We start from the raw sequence: 16,050 nt of genomic DNA, 5'->3' as shown, positions 1-16,050 counted from the left end.
GGGGATCATGTTGCAATAATGACCATTTTACTTTTTAGAGAAATTTGTGTTGTATGACATTTTTATCATGCTGAATAGGAAAGGAAACTTTGCTTAGCTGATTTGCCATCCTTGTGGGGCAAGGTCACTTAGTCAAAGGTCAAAGGATCACTGACTTTGTGACCACCCTAGGGCTGCCCAGTTCTGCACAGAGAAACTTTAAATTTTCAAAGGGAAGTTAAGAAGTCACAGATAGCTGCCTATTTCTTCATAAAAAAAGAAAGATCAAAACACTAAAGAACATCACACCTTCAAACTGAGTTCAGGGGCACACAGCATGATTCCTTTGGAGGAAAAATGGAGAAAATGGACAGAGTAAAAAGTCAAACACAAACTGAGAAGTGGTTTACCTAATATACTTCTTCTCAAATACAAATTGAAGACCAGGTGTTAGACAGTATACAAGGTTTCCGTTTGACAGGGATTTTAACTTGTTTTTATATACTTTCAGAACAGTTTGTGAGAAAATAAAAGTTCAGTTTTGTATTTACTTAGCATCAAGTGCATTTTTCTATAACCAGATCTCTTAAGAATTACAATTTTAAATAATTTATTATTTTTTCAAGTATAAGAGCAGCTCTGCAACATTGTAAACAGCTCAAACAATACAAATGTAATGGGATAAAGAATGAAAATTTCCTTTATTCTTCCCAACACCCCAGATGTACTTCCTCAGTCTACAGAACAACAATGAAAAGCATTTGCTCTGTCTTTCAGATGTAAATAGGCACACTTAAGTATATATTTATATACACACATGCATATTTTAATTTATACATATATACATAAATTGAGATGTATATTACATATCATACTGTATATTATCCTAAGTCTTTTGTTTTTTTCTTGATATATGATAGACCTATCCCCATAACAGTAAACCCAGATTGATCTCACTTTTTATAATATCTGCATAGTATTTCATTAGCTAGAGGTAACACACTTTATTTAATTATTCCCTGATTGATGGACTTTTAATTATCTTCCTCACTTCCCTCCGTTCTACCTTCCTTCTGTCCTTCTGTCCTTCCTCCCTTCCTTCCTTCATGGGTTATAAGTGGAAATCAAATAAAAATAATGTAAAGCCAAAATGAAATTGTAGAATTCTAAGTGTATTTAAAAGAACAAATATAAAAGGTCTTAACATTCAATAGACTTGGATCATGGAGGAGAGGGAGGGAAGGAGAAGGGAGAAGTTGTAGCTAAATTTATTGTTTCCCACGAGAGGGATAGATACACATTGCCCCAAAGTTGAGGGAATAGGGTGTCATTAAAAGATATTTGCATAATGATGACTTATCCCGTTGCTCTCACTTCTCAGGAAACTCCAAGGATTTGGGGAGCTATGAGCCGGGAACTGTGGATAAAAGCCAACTATATATTTCTCATATATTTTGGTCATCTGAATGATCATTTATACATTTTTCCTACAAACTTACACTATCACGCGATATATACACACACCAAGAGGGAGCCCTAATGTAAACTGTGGACTTTGGGTGATATTGATGTGTTGCCCTAGGTTCATTGATTGTAACAAATGCCCTACGCTGGTGCGGGGTGTTGACGGTGGGAGAAGGATGGTGTTGATAGCAGGGCATAGGGTGCTTGCGGGAGAAGGGATATATGGAAACTCTGTACTTTCTGCTCAGTTTTGCTGTGAACCTAAAACTGCTCTAAAACATAAAGTTTACTTTTAAAAATGAAGTAATTTGTACAATAAATTGTATGATTACCTTATCCATCCTTCACTGTATTCTTTATTTTAGCGTTAGAAAATCCCAATTTGTATCTGGAGATATGACTTCCTGTTAAGAGATTGTTTCCTAGCTTCCCTTGAAACTTGTAGCCCCGGGAATACCTAGCGGTAAGGTTATTGCCTAAGAAGACATCAAATTAAGAAATACTAAATTTTAACAACTAGATACTTATCATATACTATGTTTCAAAACGTTGTATAATTAATATGTGTGATCTTCACAAAAGTGCTTGGATAGTGAGTATATGATTGTAGATATTTTACAGATGGGGAGATGGAAGCCACACAATTCATAATATATTACTGAAGACGTCACATCTGTCTCATTCTCATGCCAGGACTCAAATTCATGTTAGTCTGTCTTTAAAGACTGTACCATTAACAATGCTATACTGCTTCTCAAATGTACAGGATGGTTTATATAGAATTCCGCGTAATATCACACAATATAACAATACATCAAAAGAAGCAAGTCAAAGTATGGTTCTCTCATAATACTTTTTTTAAATTAATTTTTATTGGAGTACAGTTGCTTTACAATGTTGTGTTAGTTTCTACTGTACAGCAAAGTGAATCAGCCATACGTATACATGTATCCCCTCCCTTTTGGATTTCCTTCCCATTCAGGTCACCACAGTGTTCTCATTAGTTATCTATTTTACACATAGTATCAATAGTGTATATGTGTCAATCTCAATCTCCCAATTCCTCCCACCCCCTCCTTTCCCCCTTAGTATCCATACATTTGTTCTCTACGTGTGTGTCTCTATTTCTGCTTTGCAAATAGAATCATCCATGTACCATTTTTCTAGATTCCACATATATGCGTTAATATACAATATTTGTTTTTCTCTTTCTGACTTTCTTTACTCTGTATGGCACTCTCTAGGTTCATAATACATTAAAAGGTGGCACAGTTTTATTACTCTGACAAGGTTAGTTGTCAGGTTTGTGGAGGATGTAAAGAAAGGCAAGAAAGGGAGGAAAAAACTAGCTTTGTTTTAATTGTGCAAAACCAAGTTGGTAAAACTGAAAAGTTTCCATTACCACACATGGCTTTTACTTTACTCCCACTGAGGATAAGTCTGTTTGCAGTCCTGACTGAAATATGCTATTTGAGTTTGATGATATTTCTTGTTATGATGTGTGTGTGTTCCACACCTCCAAATGATTCTTCGATACCAGCAGGGTGTCCTACAGTTCAACGCAGTTCTGACACTGTCTACCTGGCAGCAAGTGCCGGATTCCACAGGTTACTGGCTCAGGCCCACAAGACTTCCTACCTCTCCCCAACTTCAGAAGCCAACTGAAGGTCCAATTTGTCACCTGTCCTTCTGACCAACTGGCTATACATCAGAGGTTCCCATGACCTTTTCCTCGAGTTCAATTACTTTGCTTAAGTGTCTCAACAGAACGCAAAGAAACATTTGGTTTACTAGATTCCCAGTTTATTACAAAAAGATATAACCCAGGAAGAGTCAGATAGAGGAGACGTACAGGGCAAGGTGTGAGGAGGAGCACAGACTTTCCAGGCCCTCCCAGTGGCCACTCTCCCAGCACCTCCACATTCTCACCAGCCTGCAAGCTCGCAGAACCTGGTCTCTTTAGGTTTAGCCTCTGGAGGCCTCCTTGCATAGCATGGTTGATTAACTCATTGACCTCTGGCAACTGATTCAACCCCCAGCCACTCTCCCCTCCCTGGAAGTTGGGAGCGAGGGGGAGGGTAGAACTGAAAACTCCAACCCTCTAATAATATGATTGATTCCCCTGGCAACCAGTCCCCATCCTTAGATGCTTTCCAAGTCACTTCACTAATATAAAAAAGATACCTTTATCACTCTCATCACTTAGGAAATTCTAAGGGTTTTTTCAAGCTCTGTGACAGAAACAGGGACAAAGACCAAATACAGGTACTTCTTGTTGCATGTTTTATATTACATTTCACTTGACTGTGCGTCTCAGATATTGTATTTTTCACACATTGAAGGTTTGCTGCAAGCTTGCATCAGGCAAGTCTATTGGTGCCATTTTTCCAATAACATTTGCTCACTTTGTGTCTCTGTGTTACATTTTGGTAATTCTCACGATATTTCGAACTTTTTCATTACTATTATATTTGTTACGGTGCTCTGTGACCTTTGATGTTACTATTGTAATTGTTTTGGGGCTCCGTGAACCACATGCTACAGGATAGAGAACTTAATCAATGAATGTGTGTGTGTTCCGGCTGCTCCACCGACCAGCTGCTCCCCTGTCTCTCTTCCTCTCCTTCAGTCTCCCTGTTCCCTGAGACACAACAATATTGAAAATAGGCCAGTAACCCTACAACGGCCTCGAATGTGCAAGTGAAAAGAAGAATCACAAGTCTCTCACTTTAAGTCAAAATCTAGAAATAATTAAGCTTAGTGAGGAAGGCATGTCAAAAGCTGAGACAGGCTGAAAGCTAGGCCTCTTGAGTGAAACAGCTAGCCAAGTTGTGAATGCAAAGGAAAAGTTCTGGAAGGAAATTAAAAGTGCTACTTCAGTGAACACACGAATGATAAGAAAGCAAAACAGCCTTATTGCTGATACAGGGGACTTTTTAGTGGTCTGGATAGAAGATCAAACGTTCCCTTAAGCCAAAGCCCAATCCAGAGCAAGGCCCTAACTCTCTTCAATTCTATCAAGATGAGGAGGCTGCAGAAGAAAAGTGTGAAGCTAGCAGAGGTTGGTTCATGAGGTTTAAGGAAAAAAGCCATCTCCATAACACAAAAGAGCAAGGTGAAGTAGTAAGTGCTGATATAGAAGCTGCAGCAAGTTACCCAGAAGATTTAGCTAAGACATTTAATGAAGGTGGCTGCACTAAACAACAGATTTTCAGTGTAGAGGAAACAGCCTTCTATTGGAAGAAGATGCCATCTAGGACTTTCATAGCTGGAGAGGAGAAGTCAATGCCTGGCTTCAAAGCTTCAAAGGGCAGACTGACTCTCTTGTTAGAGGTTAATACAGCAGGTGACTTGAAGTTGAAGCATTATACTTATTTTAAGAAATTGCCACGAACACCGTGACCTTCAAAAACCACCAGCCTGATCAGATTGCAGCCATCAGCATAGAGGCAAGACTCTCCATCACCAAAAAGATTACGACTCACTAAAGGTTCAGATGAAGGTTAGCATTTTTTTTGCAGTAAAGTGTTTTTAATTAAGGCATGTACATTGTTTTTTTAGACATCATGCTATCGCAAACTTACTAGACTACAGACTAGTGTAAACATAGCTTTTATATGCACTGGGAAAACCAAAAATCACGTAACTAGTTTTATTGTGATATTTGCTCTTTTGCAGTGGTCTGCAACCAACACACAATATCTCCGAGGTCTGCCTGTATATACTCCTTACTATTAATCATAATATCACAACTATACAAACATTATTGTAAGGCAGTTGGGATTGTAGCATATTGGCAGTACTATCTCAACTGCTATTTTTTGTTTGCTTGAAGACATTTTCTTCTATTTCTCTTTGCAAGAACTTCATTTTTTATACTGGATTTTCTTTTTTTTTTTTACCAAGTATTAGTGTTGGATTGTGTTGGATTATTTTTTTATCTGCACCTGTTAAGATTTTTAATCATGAATAATGTTCTTTTTCCAGGATTACAACATTGTACTCTGCTAGTTTAGAAGGTTTAGATGATAAGATACAATCCTTTCACCAGGGGAGAAATCAATATTTCCCTTTACTGGAAGTTGAAAGTAACTCTCTGTCATCTTGGGCCTCTCATGTCATTGAACTATCAGGCATAGAAGTGGATTATGGACACAGGCTAGGGATATTGAAGTCAAATGTCAAAGGGTCATTGTCTATTGCTACATAATGTGGACAGGGAAATTATATTTGGATTCAGAAGATTCTCTGAGGTTTCTCCTTTGTACTTCTCTGTGTATAAATAAAGGTTAATAGAAGACAATAGGAACCTACTAAGTATAAGAGCTCTGTAGATTCTGACCATTTGGAAATGAAGTTTAAGTTATCCCTATCAGGTAAAGGACCTGGACTAGTTTTGATGCTGGCTGAAGAAGAAGGAAACATATAATGAGGTATAGGAAAAAGAATTTATAATATCAACACACTCTAGTGATCACTATTGAAGTGAGAATTGCTGCAGTGTGCTTTCTAGTGTGATATATATAAATATAGTTGTATATTTTTAACCATTTCTCCTCTTTGCCCTTATGCTTTTTAAAAAGAAATTATTCTATTTTTATGGTACAGAACATCTCTGTGGGATTGTGACTAATTAAATAAGGTAGTAATGTCACCAAACATAAATAGGATGACTCTTGGAAGTTTTGACTCCCGTTTATAGAAAGAGAACAAAGGAATCATCATTTTAGATGACATTTAATATTGTTTTGTGGAAACATCATTATTGTTATTGTGGTGGACAATGGTGAACGACACTGATTATTTAATTGGTGTCACCAAGCACCACACCCAACTTCTACACACTACTAGGTACTCTTAGGGGTTAGAGCTTATAAACGATTATATTTCATGCTCTTCTTTTTTTGCTGGTTTTCATTGAATTTTGGCCGTAGAAGTGTTGGAGTGGGAAATCAGAAACAAGAAAGGTTACTCTGCCTGTTGACCATCTGCATTTCCTCTTTGGAAAAATTTCCATTCAGTGCTTTTGTCCATTTTAAATTGGGTTTTTGTTTGTTTGTTTTGTTTTTTGATGTTGAGTTGTATAAGCTGTTTGTATATGTTGCATATTAACCCCTTTTCAGTCATATCGTATGCTTAGTGTTTGTAAGGAGTATATTTCCCATACTAATATTTTCTAATCATTATATCTAGGTTAATTATTCAGTGGGCAGGAAAGGGATGCACTAGAAAAGTTTACAGAATCTAGAAAGGCAATTACATAGGTGGGTCGTGATGAACAAGCAGAGAATACATACGGGTGAGTAGCCTTTTATGAAAATCAAATGAAAAATAACAGTAGCATTCTTTACAGAATGTATGGGAAAGCTCCACTCATCTAAATATTTTAATTTTAAATTGAGTATCAAGGGTGAATTCTACTGAGCACTTAAAAAAGAGTTAATGCCTTTCCTTCCACAAGTATTCCAAAAATGTGAAGAGGAAGGAACTTTTTTTTTTTTTTAATAAATTTATTTATTTATTTTTGGCTGAGTTGGGTCTTCATTTCTGTGCGAGGGCTTTCTCTAGTTGCGGCAAGCGGGGGCCACTCTTCATCGCGGTGCGCGGGCCTCTCACTATCGCGGCCTCTCTTGTTGCGGAGCACAGACTCCAGACACGCAGGCTCAGTAATTGTGGCTCACGGGCCCAGCTGCTCCGCGGCATGTGGGATCTTCCCAGACCAGGGCTCGAACCCTTGTCCCCTGCGTTGGCAGGAGGATTCTTAACCACTGTACCACAAGGGAAGTCCTGAAATATGTTTTAACATAATCCTACTTGATATGTAGACTGTAATACAGAAACTGTAAAATAGGACTAGCACAGCTCTGGATTAAGACTGCCTGATCCATAATCTTCTCCTACACTTGATAAAAATCACCTAGGGAAAGTTTCACTTAATTTCTCTTTGTCTCACTTTCTTCATTGGTAACTATGAGATAATTATGCCTACTTTGAAGAAGGAGTTTGGGGGTTTAAAAGAGATAAAAATTGTAAGGGCAAGTCCTAGAACTGCTAATTAAATGTTGGATATTACTATAATTTATTTTATTCAATCCTAAAATTTTCATTAGATGAAATTTTATTAGTCTATGGAAGGAAATGTGAAGATGATTAATTTATTGATTCTATGCTTATTCTTCTTTTAGATGCATATGTAATATCTGAAGATAATATGAACAAAAACAACATACAATTAAAATGGAAACTTGGGAAAAAAGCTTTGTGCAAAGCAGTTGTTATTGAATTTGTATGTAATCCAGGATATACTACAAAAGCATCAAGACAATCATTCTTAGCAATATGCTAGGAAGAAAGACTGTAATAGACAGGATGTGAATAAAATAAGCGTGTTTACCCCAGTGTATGGGGTACACTTCCCTATTTCTTTACATGTCTCATCACATTTTTTAAACTTTTTATTTTATATTGGAGCATAGTTGATTAACAATGTTGTGTTAGTTTCACGTGTACAGCAAAGTGATTCAGTTATGCATATACATGTATCTATTCTTTTCAAATTCTTTGAAAATTCATCATATTTTTTGTTGCTGTTGAAAAATGGATATTTTAGATAACATATGGTAATAAATATGAATTCTGAATCCTCCCCAATCAAGTGCTTGCCGCAATTGCTAACTTTTGTTTCTTTGTTTCGTGACCAGCCTGGACTAGTTCTGTGGATTTTGATTCTTCCACAGTGCATAGATTTTGATGGCATTGCTCAGTTTTTTATTTTTCAGTCTGACTTCCTAGGAGTCATTCCTGAGTCAGCATAGCTCAGTAGTCAACCAATAATTGGTCAGAGGTTTTGCTTAAACATTATTGACCGAGTAAGCATCCCACCTTTTGTCTCTGGAACTGCGTGGGGTCTGGGAAAATGCTTACAAAATTCAGGGAGTTTACAAGTCTGCTCCATACTTAGCCAAGGACTAGTGTCTCTCTGGTTTCCCTGATTGAGCAGTCGTGTGCGTATCCATTGACTTCTGACCACTGGCAATAAGGGGCATCTTAGGGGGACCCTTTGGGGCTGTCCCTTTCTCCAAATTGCTCTGTTAAATGTCTGGCTGGGCTGCCATTTTCCTACTTGCCCCAAACAGTATCATCTAGAGATGTTGGCCTTTCCAGATTGTTTCCCACTATCATCTCTGATGTATTCAACGGTGTCATTGGGCGTGGATTTTTCCAAGCTCTGCTATGAAGTCGGTTCCCTCCAGGAGGGCAGTAGAGCTTCCAGTCTACTTGGCTTGCCCGCCCGCCCAGGGTAAACCTTCTGAGCCAGAGGGAGAGAGGAGCCAGGGAGCAGCCACTCTTTTTTACTGAATAAACATTTCTCAAGAACATACTCTTTGACCAATTTCCAGAAACTGTAAATGCTGATTTTTTTTTGCCCAATTTTATGTCTGCCTTGGGGGAGAGAATATATCAAGCTCCTCTCATAGACATGCTGAAAGTCCTTCCTAAATAAAATGATTTATGGGGCTTCCCTGGTGGCGCAGTGGTTGAGAATCTGCCTGCTAATGCAGGGGACACGGGTTCGAGCCCTGGTCTGGGAAGATCCCACATGCCGCGGAGCAATTGGGCCCGTGAGCCACAACTACTGAGCCTGCGCATCTGGAGCCTGTGCTCCACAACAAGAGAGGCCGCGATAGTGAGAGGCCTGTGCACCGCGATGAAGAGTGGCCCCCGCTCGCCGCAACTAGAGAAAGCCCTCGCACAGAAACGGAGACCCAACGCAGCCAAAAATAAATATAAAAATAAATTTTAAAAAAAAAGATTTATGAAATATAATTTGTTCAAAAATTTCAGGGAACATTATTTGGCAAAATTATTCTTGACTAGATTTTCAAAATATTTACAAATACGAAACTATTAAGAAGGAACTTAATTCTTCATGCCACTTTAAAAGGAGTGTATAACTGTAAGATTGATGCTGTATTAAAATGAAGTCTGATGACCTACACCTGGCTGTCCCTGAAACAGCTGACTTCCTGGTCAGCAAGTAGACAAGAAGGGGCTTCATCTCTCCCCCTCAGTGGTCCATTTCGGCACACTTCAAAGTCGGAAACTGAGTGAGTGCAACCACAAAGAAGTTGCACAGCTAGTATTGTGCTCAAATATCAAGTGATGAATTCAGAGCATTCATGTGAAAACATTGATCAGACATTATTTAGTTATTTCACACTACCCTGTGTGAACTTTGATGTTTACCAAAAGGATTTCATTACACTGGCTTCCTGGTAGTGCACTGAATTCACAGTCATGCGCATAACTGTAAATGAAAGCAGCCTTCAGACCAACACCATCACTGGTGGACCATTTTCAATTACACGCCACTGGGATAACTAGCATGTTGGTCTCAACTGTCCTTCTAATCTTATGGATTTCTACTGTGGGGGGACAAGGTAAGCTGAAAACATGAAAACAGCTCTGAATATGTATTTCCTCTCTCAAATGTGTGTGTTGGTTGTGTGTACATATATTTTGAAATGAATACATGGGTGAGAACATTGTGAAGGAAGGATCATCACTTTTATTTTTATGGAAATATTTTCTAATATGCAATTAGAGGAAAATAGAATTAAATAAATGTTCTCTGTTCTTTAAGTTATGAAGTGTAAAGAGCCACCAAATACAAAATCTGGAGAGGAATTAAATGCTGAAAAATCTGCATATAATGAAAGTAAAAGAGTGAAGTACCAGTGTAATTCTGCATAAATTCTGCAATGCCACTGACCAGGAAAAGTATCCCAAGAAAATTTGGACACCTTCAACGTGTTTGAATTTTCATTTTTGAATTTAAGATTTAAATATTATTAAAACCAAGAATTTCCTATTTCAATCTAATTATCACTTGCTAAAGAAAAATCTCTTATTTATTTATTATTTTTTATTAAAATATAGTTTGATGTACAATAGTATGTCACTTTCAGTTGTGCTACATAGTGATTTAACATTTGCTTACATTATGAAATGGTCACCATGATAAGTCTTAGTAACCATCTGTCCCCAAAGTTATTACAAAATTATCAATCATATTCTTTATGCTGTACATTACATCCCTGTGGCTTATTTATTTATAACAGGAAGTTTGTACCTCTTAATCCTCTTCACCTATTTAACCCCTCCACCACGTTCTTCCCCTCTGGAAACCACCTGTTTGTTCTATCTGTGAGTCTGTTTTCGTTTCGTCTTGTTTGTTTCTTTGTTTGTCTTGCTTTTTAGATTTTATATGTAAGTGAGGTCACACAGTTTTTGTCTTTCTCTGTCTGACTTATTTCACTTAGCATAATACCCTCCAGATCCAACCATGTTGTCACAAATGGCAAGATTTTCATCTTTTTTTATGGCTGAGTAATATGCCATGATATGTACAAATACCACATCTTCTTTACCCATTCATCTATCTATGGACACAGGTTGCTTCCAAATCCTGGCAATTGTAAATAATGATGCTATGAGCTTTGGGGTGCATGTATCTTTTTGAATTAGTGTCTTATCTCTTTTAATAGAAGTAGAGTATATCCTCATTTTTATATGTAATGGATAAAGAAGATGTGGCACATATATACAATGGAATATTACTCAGCCATAAAAAGACATGAAATGGAGGTATTTGTAGTGAGGTGGATGGAGTTAGAGTCTGTCATACAGAGTGAAGTAAGTCAGAAAGAGAAAAACAAATACAGTATGCTAACACATATATATATGGAATCTAAGGGGAAAAAAAAAAAGTCATGAAGAACCTAGTGGCAAGACGGGAATAAAGACACAGACCTACTAGAGAATGGACTTGAGGATATGGGGAGGGGGAGGAGTGAGATGTGACAAAGTGAGAGAGTGGCATGGACATATATACACTACCAAACGTAAAATAGATAGCTAGTGGGAAGCAGCCGCATAGCACAGGGAGATCAGCTCGGTGCTTTGTGACCACTTAGAGGGGTGGGATAGGGAGGGTGGGAGGGAGGGAGATGCAAGAGGGAAGAGATATGGGAACATATGTATATGTATAACTGATTCACTTTGTTATAAAGCAGAAACTAACACACCATTGTAAAGCAATTATACTCCAATAAAGATGTTTAAAAAAACAAAACAAACAAACAAAAAAAAACTAGTGAGATATCAATAAGTTATTTGCTTTTTCTGAGCTTTTCAACAAAGGTTGAAAATGAAAAAAAAATGTACATCACTTCTCCATTAACACCAAACACTATGTCTCACAATATTTAAAAAATTGTCACATTTTATTTCATGTTGAAATAAAATCCATCATATCCAAATAATTCCAAATAATTTCAAATGAAATCTCTAACAAGGTCTAGGCTATCTGATTAAACTAAAATGGGATTTTAGTCATGTGTTTTACTGTTTGATTTTTCAGAAAGCATTTATTTTGCTGCTTTGTTGCTTGCTAATTTTTGCACGTAGTTGAAGTTTTCTTTGGGCAGTTTCTCTTCAGTCCTAACATAATAAAAAATAGGAACTATAAAATTCTTCCCTTAAAAAGTTGCAAAACATTATCTCTACAGACTTGAAACTCATTCTAGTTTGTTTCTACTTTTATCATTGAGTTATAATCACAGGACAAGAGTTAACTAATGGGAAAAAAAGGAATTTTTCTCCAATAACAGACATTGCTTTGCCAATTAAAAATACCGACTTCTCTGGTTAGCCTACAGTAAGGGCTAGATCTTCACCACATCCTCACTGAAGAACTGTGTGTATGGGTGTATTTGATTTTTTTTTAACCTGTGTGTCTGGTATATGTTGTTTTAAACACCACTTAGAATGGACAGTAAGAGGGGATTTCTAAATGGGGAAAAAAGCAGAGGAAGATGAGTGTGAAATATAATCATATGTATGATTTTGACAACCCCTAATCCAGAAAAAGATGCTCAAGCTTCAATCTAGTCTCCTGGAGAACCTTTAGTGAAGCTCTATCCGAAAGTTGTGTAGATGTTAAATGACTTGTATGTTTGTGTTGCACTACTGTTTATATGCCTATTGAGAGACTGGCCAAAGAGCAAAAGCAACACTCTAAAGTAACACTTTTGTATAAGTCGAAAATTCTTCATGCTTTCAGTAGTAAAATATTTGTCAAACACTATATGCTTCACATTGCATCAAAAAGCTCAAAAGAATGAAAACTCCATGTCTCTTTACAACTTACAGTGTCCTATGAGGAAAGCAAACCATGTAAACAAATAGATTGCAAGATTGTGTGTGTGTGTGTGTGTGTGTGTGTGTGTGTGTGTGTATCCATGCGCATCCCATAGGAAATATACTCACAAGGTTTTACCAGAAAGTAGGGACTTGAGAAATTATTTTCTACTTTTGGAGTGGGTAATTGGGTAAAGGAGACCGTGAAGAGAAGTTAACATTCAGAGACAGTACCAGTGCTGATACGCACAATGCCTATTTGCTAAATGTTGAAGAATGAGCTTTGAAGCATGGGTAGAATAGGGACAATTGGAGGATAGAAGCAAAGTTATTATGGATAGCAAAGAATATGTAGGTGCTATATAGAAATGCATGGAAATCAAATACCATAATTTGAGGGGTGGACAAAGAATATCTGTAAAAGAATTATGGGAGGCACTACTCTCAATGTGTGAGGGGGGTCTTTTCTCAAAACTATCTAATGTAACATTTTTAAACACTTAGATAAGCAGCGTCAGGTTTCACAGGTGAAATACTTCTGGAATTACTAGTTGCAAATATTGTGCAACATTGAGAATTACCTCCAGATAAGTGGAAAGGGGGAATTTCCCTGGTTAGCTAATTTGTGAGCTGAGTCTCTGTAAGTTTTTTTTTTTTTTTTTTCCAAATAAGGAGGAAAAAAAAAAAACTACTTCATCTTCACTGCACCAGGAAAAAACAGACAAGATAGAGACTTCAGGTGGAGACACCTAGGACTATGATTCAGACTAGAGAAAGGACATGAATGGAGATGCCAGCATGCCATGTAGACCAGTGAGGTCTCCTACTGTCCTACTCTGCTTGGTTCTTAACTCGTCGTGTGAAATTTTCTTCTTGAAGATACTACAAAACAGGTTATATTTTACATGACTCCAACATGTACACTTTACATTCATTGACAAGAGCCTCTTCAAATACTCTTGTACTCATAATTAGAGATCTTTCTTTGTTCTTAACTAATTAGTACAGTGGAAGGCATTAAGCTAAAGGAATTTAAGCTGGATGAAAGAAAACAATATCCATAAGATGACTAAAACATGATTTGATGATTCACAAATGTAGATTCATATTTAATACTTCAGTTTTGTTTTATTTTTCCCAGTGAGACATTGTGATTTTCCAAAAATAAACCATGGAATTTTATATGAAGAAAAGAAATACAAGCCATTTTTCCCACTTCCTATTGGGAATTCTTTCTATTATTCCTGTGAATATAATTTTATGTCTCCTTCAAAATCCTTTTGGACTCGCATAACATGCACAGAGGGAGGATGGTCACCGACACCAAAGTGTCTCAGTGAGTAAACGCTTGATGTGGATGAATCATTCAGAAGAAGGATGTGGCAGATGGGGTCACGAGGTCTTGACAGACAGTCACAGGGATCAGGGCTAGAGGAGCCAGCAGAGATGAGAGATGAGTCCTTCTCTTATTGAGAAGTCTTTTATGAGAACCAAATGAGGAATAAATATATGAACTTTCTCGTATTATCTAGAAGTATGCTGCATATTTTAATTTTAAAAACTGATGATTAATATATTTCACTCCTAATATTTATTTCCTAATATTCATTTGGAATCAGCCCGGTCATAGTTTCTCTTTAAAAAACAGTCATTGTGCATATACATTCTCTTTTGAAATGGACTATTCTCTTGAATATTGCAAGGATTACATAAGTTTTAGTATCTACGCTTTTACATTTTCCATAAATCACTTCTTTTGCCCTTAAAATTATGTCTGTATTAACCCTTCAATAAATGTGAAGAGCATACTCCGGAGGTAATAAGTGTATTAAAAGAGAAAAACAATGGGGGAGCAGAATAAATGAGCCAACAAAGGAGATAATAATGTTTTTTCTGTAAGAAACATTTATGAGAATTAAGAGAAAAATAGATATATTAAGATATTGTTTATACCTAAAAACATTTATAAAAATAAAATATTTTATTATAAAAACCATAGAAAAACAGAATGAAATGTTCATTTCCTTTTGTATATGAAATATATATGAAAAGTATATATTTCATTCATATAGTAGTATAATCTAAATTCTTTTAAAATTTTATTTTCATATTTTAATTTTAGCTTTGAAATTTTTCCATTTAAAAAAAGATTGTAAAATGCAAATGTATTTTACTATTGTTTTACCACTTCCATCTGGTACATTGAACAACTTTTGGTCCCTAGGACTGTGTTTCTTTCCTTTTGTGGAAAACGGTCGTTCTACATCTTCAGGACAAACACACCTGGAAGGCGACACTGTTCAAATTGCCTGTGATAAAGGCTACAGCCTCCCAAATAATCAGAGCATCATTGCATGTGCAGAAGGTGGCTGGTCCTCCCCTCCTGAATGCATATCCACCAGTAAGTAAAATGCTGACTTCTTAGATCCTGGAATATGTCGTGATTTTTTAAAAAGAAATAAATCTATTGTCAGGGGTTAAATATAGATTTCACCACTTGCTTTTATCATTACGCATTTGTTTTTTAGTTCCAATTGTCTCTGAATGATTGTACAAATAACAACTTGCCTGCCTACACAAATCAAATGTATGTAATAAAAAGAAATATTAGACAAGAATACAAACACTTGAAGATAGTACTTTATGTTAAAGTAACACCCATTTATTGTTTACAGTACATTAAAATGGTCATGTTAGTTGAAAGTAAACAACTACAAAAGTAGAATATTAAAGGGAAAAAATCCAATACCAGTTAAAATGTCTTAAAGCTAAGACAGTTTTTAATAATTAACCTTTTGTGTTAATATTAAATTCACATGCTTGATTCAATAAGCAATCAATTTCTATGCTTTAAAAATTTTGCACTTGTGAGAGTTATTTCTATTTGTCAGTGGCTTAAAATCTGGAAAACAATTCCTTTGGAAACTTTATAATATGACGGCATCTCCCAGACCTGTGTGAACTCTTATAATTATCTTTCTAGCTTCCTGTAATCATTCTTAACTCTATGCCTGCACAGTTTAGTATTCAACCAGAGATTCGAGGAGACATAAAAACGTCTCTAGCTGTTTCTCATCATAACGCCCATTCTTTGTTACTCTGCCCTGTGAATTCTAGCCACCCTGGCCTCCAAAACTCTTATCTTGCTCTTCTCAGAAAAACCACAGGACCCTGCCTGGCTTCTCCCTGCCTGGGAGCTGGGACACTCACAGATATGCTTTGGGGTTTGGATTTTGTTTACCCGACTTTTCTTGGCCATCACGGGCCTGCACTGCCCAGTTTCCAGTTTTCCAGAAATATATTTTTTACAGTTTTCTAACTTTTTAACCAGTGGGAGGGGATGCTGATACCAGCTACTCCATCTTGCCGGGAAGTGGAGTCTTCTGGTATGCTTTTTTAACAAAA

At 36.7% G+C, this 16,050-nt stretch overlaps 1 protein-coding gene across 6 annotated transcripts in view; it reads left to right on the top strand.

The window, feature by feature from the left end:
• Positions 1-6,773: 6,773 nt before the first annotated feature.
• CFHR5 (complement factor H related 5) overlaps positions 6,774-16,050 on the top strand; it is a 44,220-nt gene continuing 34,943 nt past the window's right edge. For 3 of the 6 annotated variants that reach the window (XM_082394546.1, XM_082394547.1, XM_082394548.1), the window contains exons 1-3: positions 6,775-9,884; positions 13,787-13,981; positions 14,870-15,046. In XM_082394546.1, the coding sequence (XP_082250672.1) occupies positions 9,758-9,884; positions 13,787-13,981; positions 14,870-15,046 (499 nt within the window). In that variant the 5' untranslated portion in view covers positions 6,775-9,757. Of the gene's footprint in view, positions 9,885-13,317; positions 13,982-14,869; positions 15,047-16,050 lie in introns of all 6 variants that reach the window. The other 3 variants (XM_082394549.1, XM_082394550.1, XM_082394551.1) reach the window with 3 other exon arrangements.

This window comes from Balaenoptera borealis, assembly GCF_965194805.1.
Source record: "Balaenoptera borealis genome assembly, chromosome: 1".
NCBI lineage: Eukaryota > Metazoa > Chordata > Mammalia > Artiodactyla > Balaenopteridae > Balaenoptera > Balaenoptera borealis.
The sequence above is the reverse complement of the archived record's forward strand: the minus strand, read 5'-3'. Positions and strand labels throughout refer to the sequence as shown.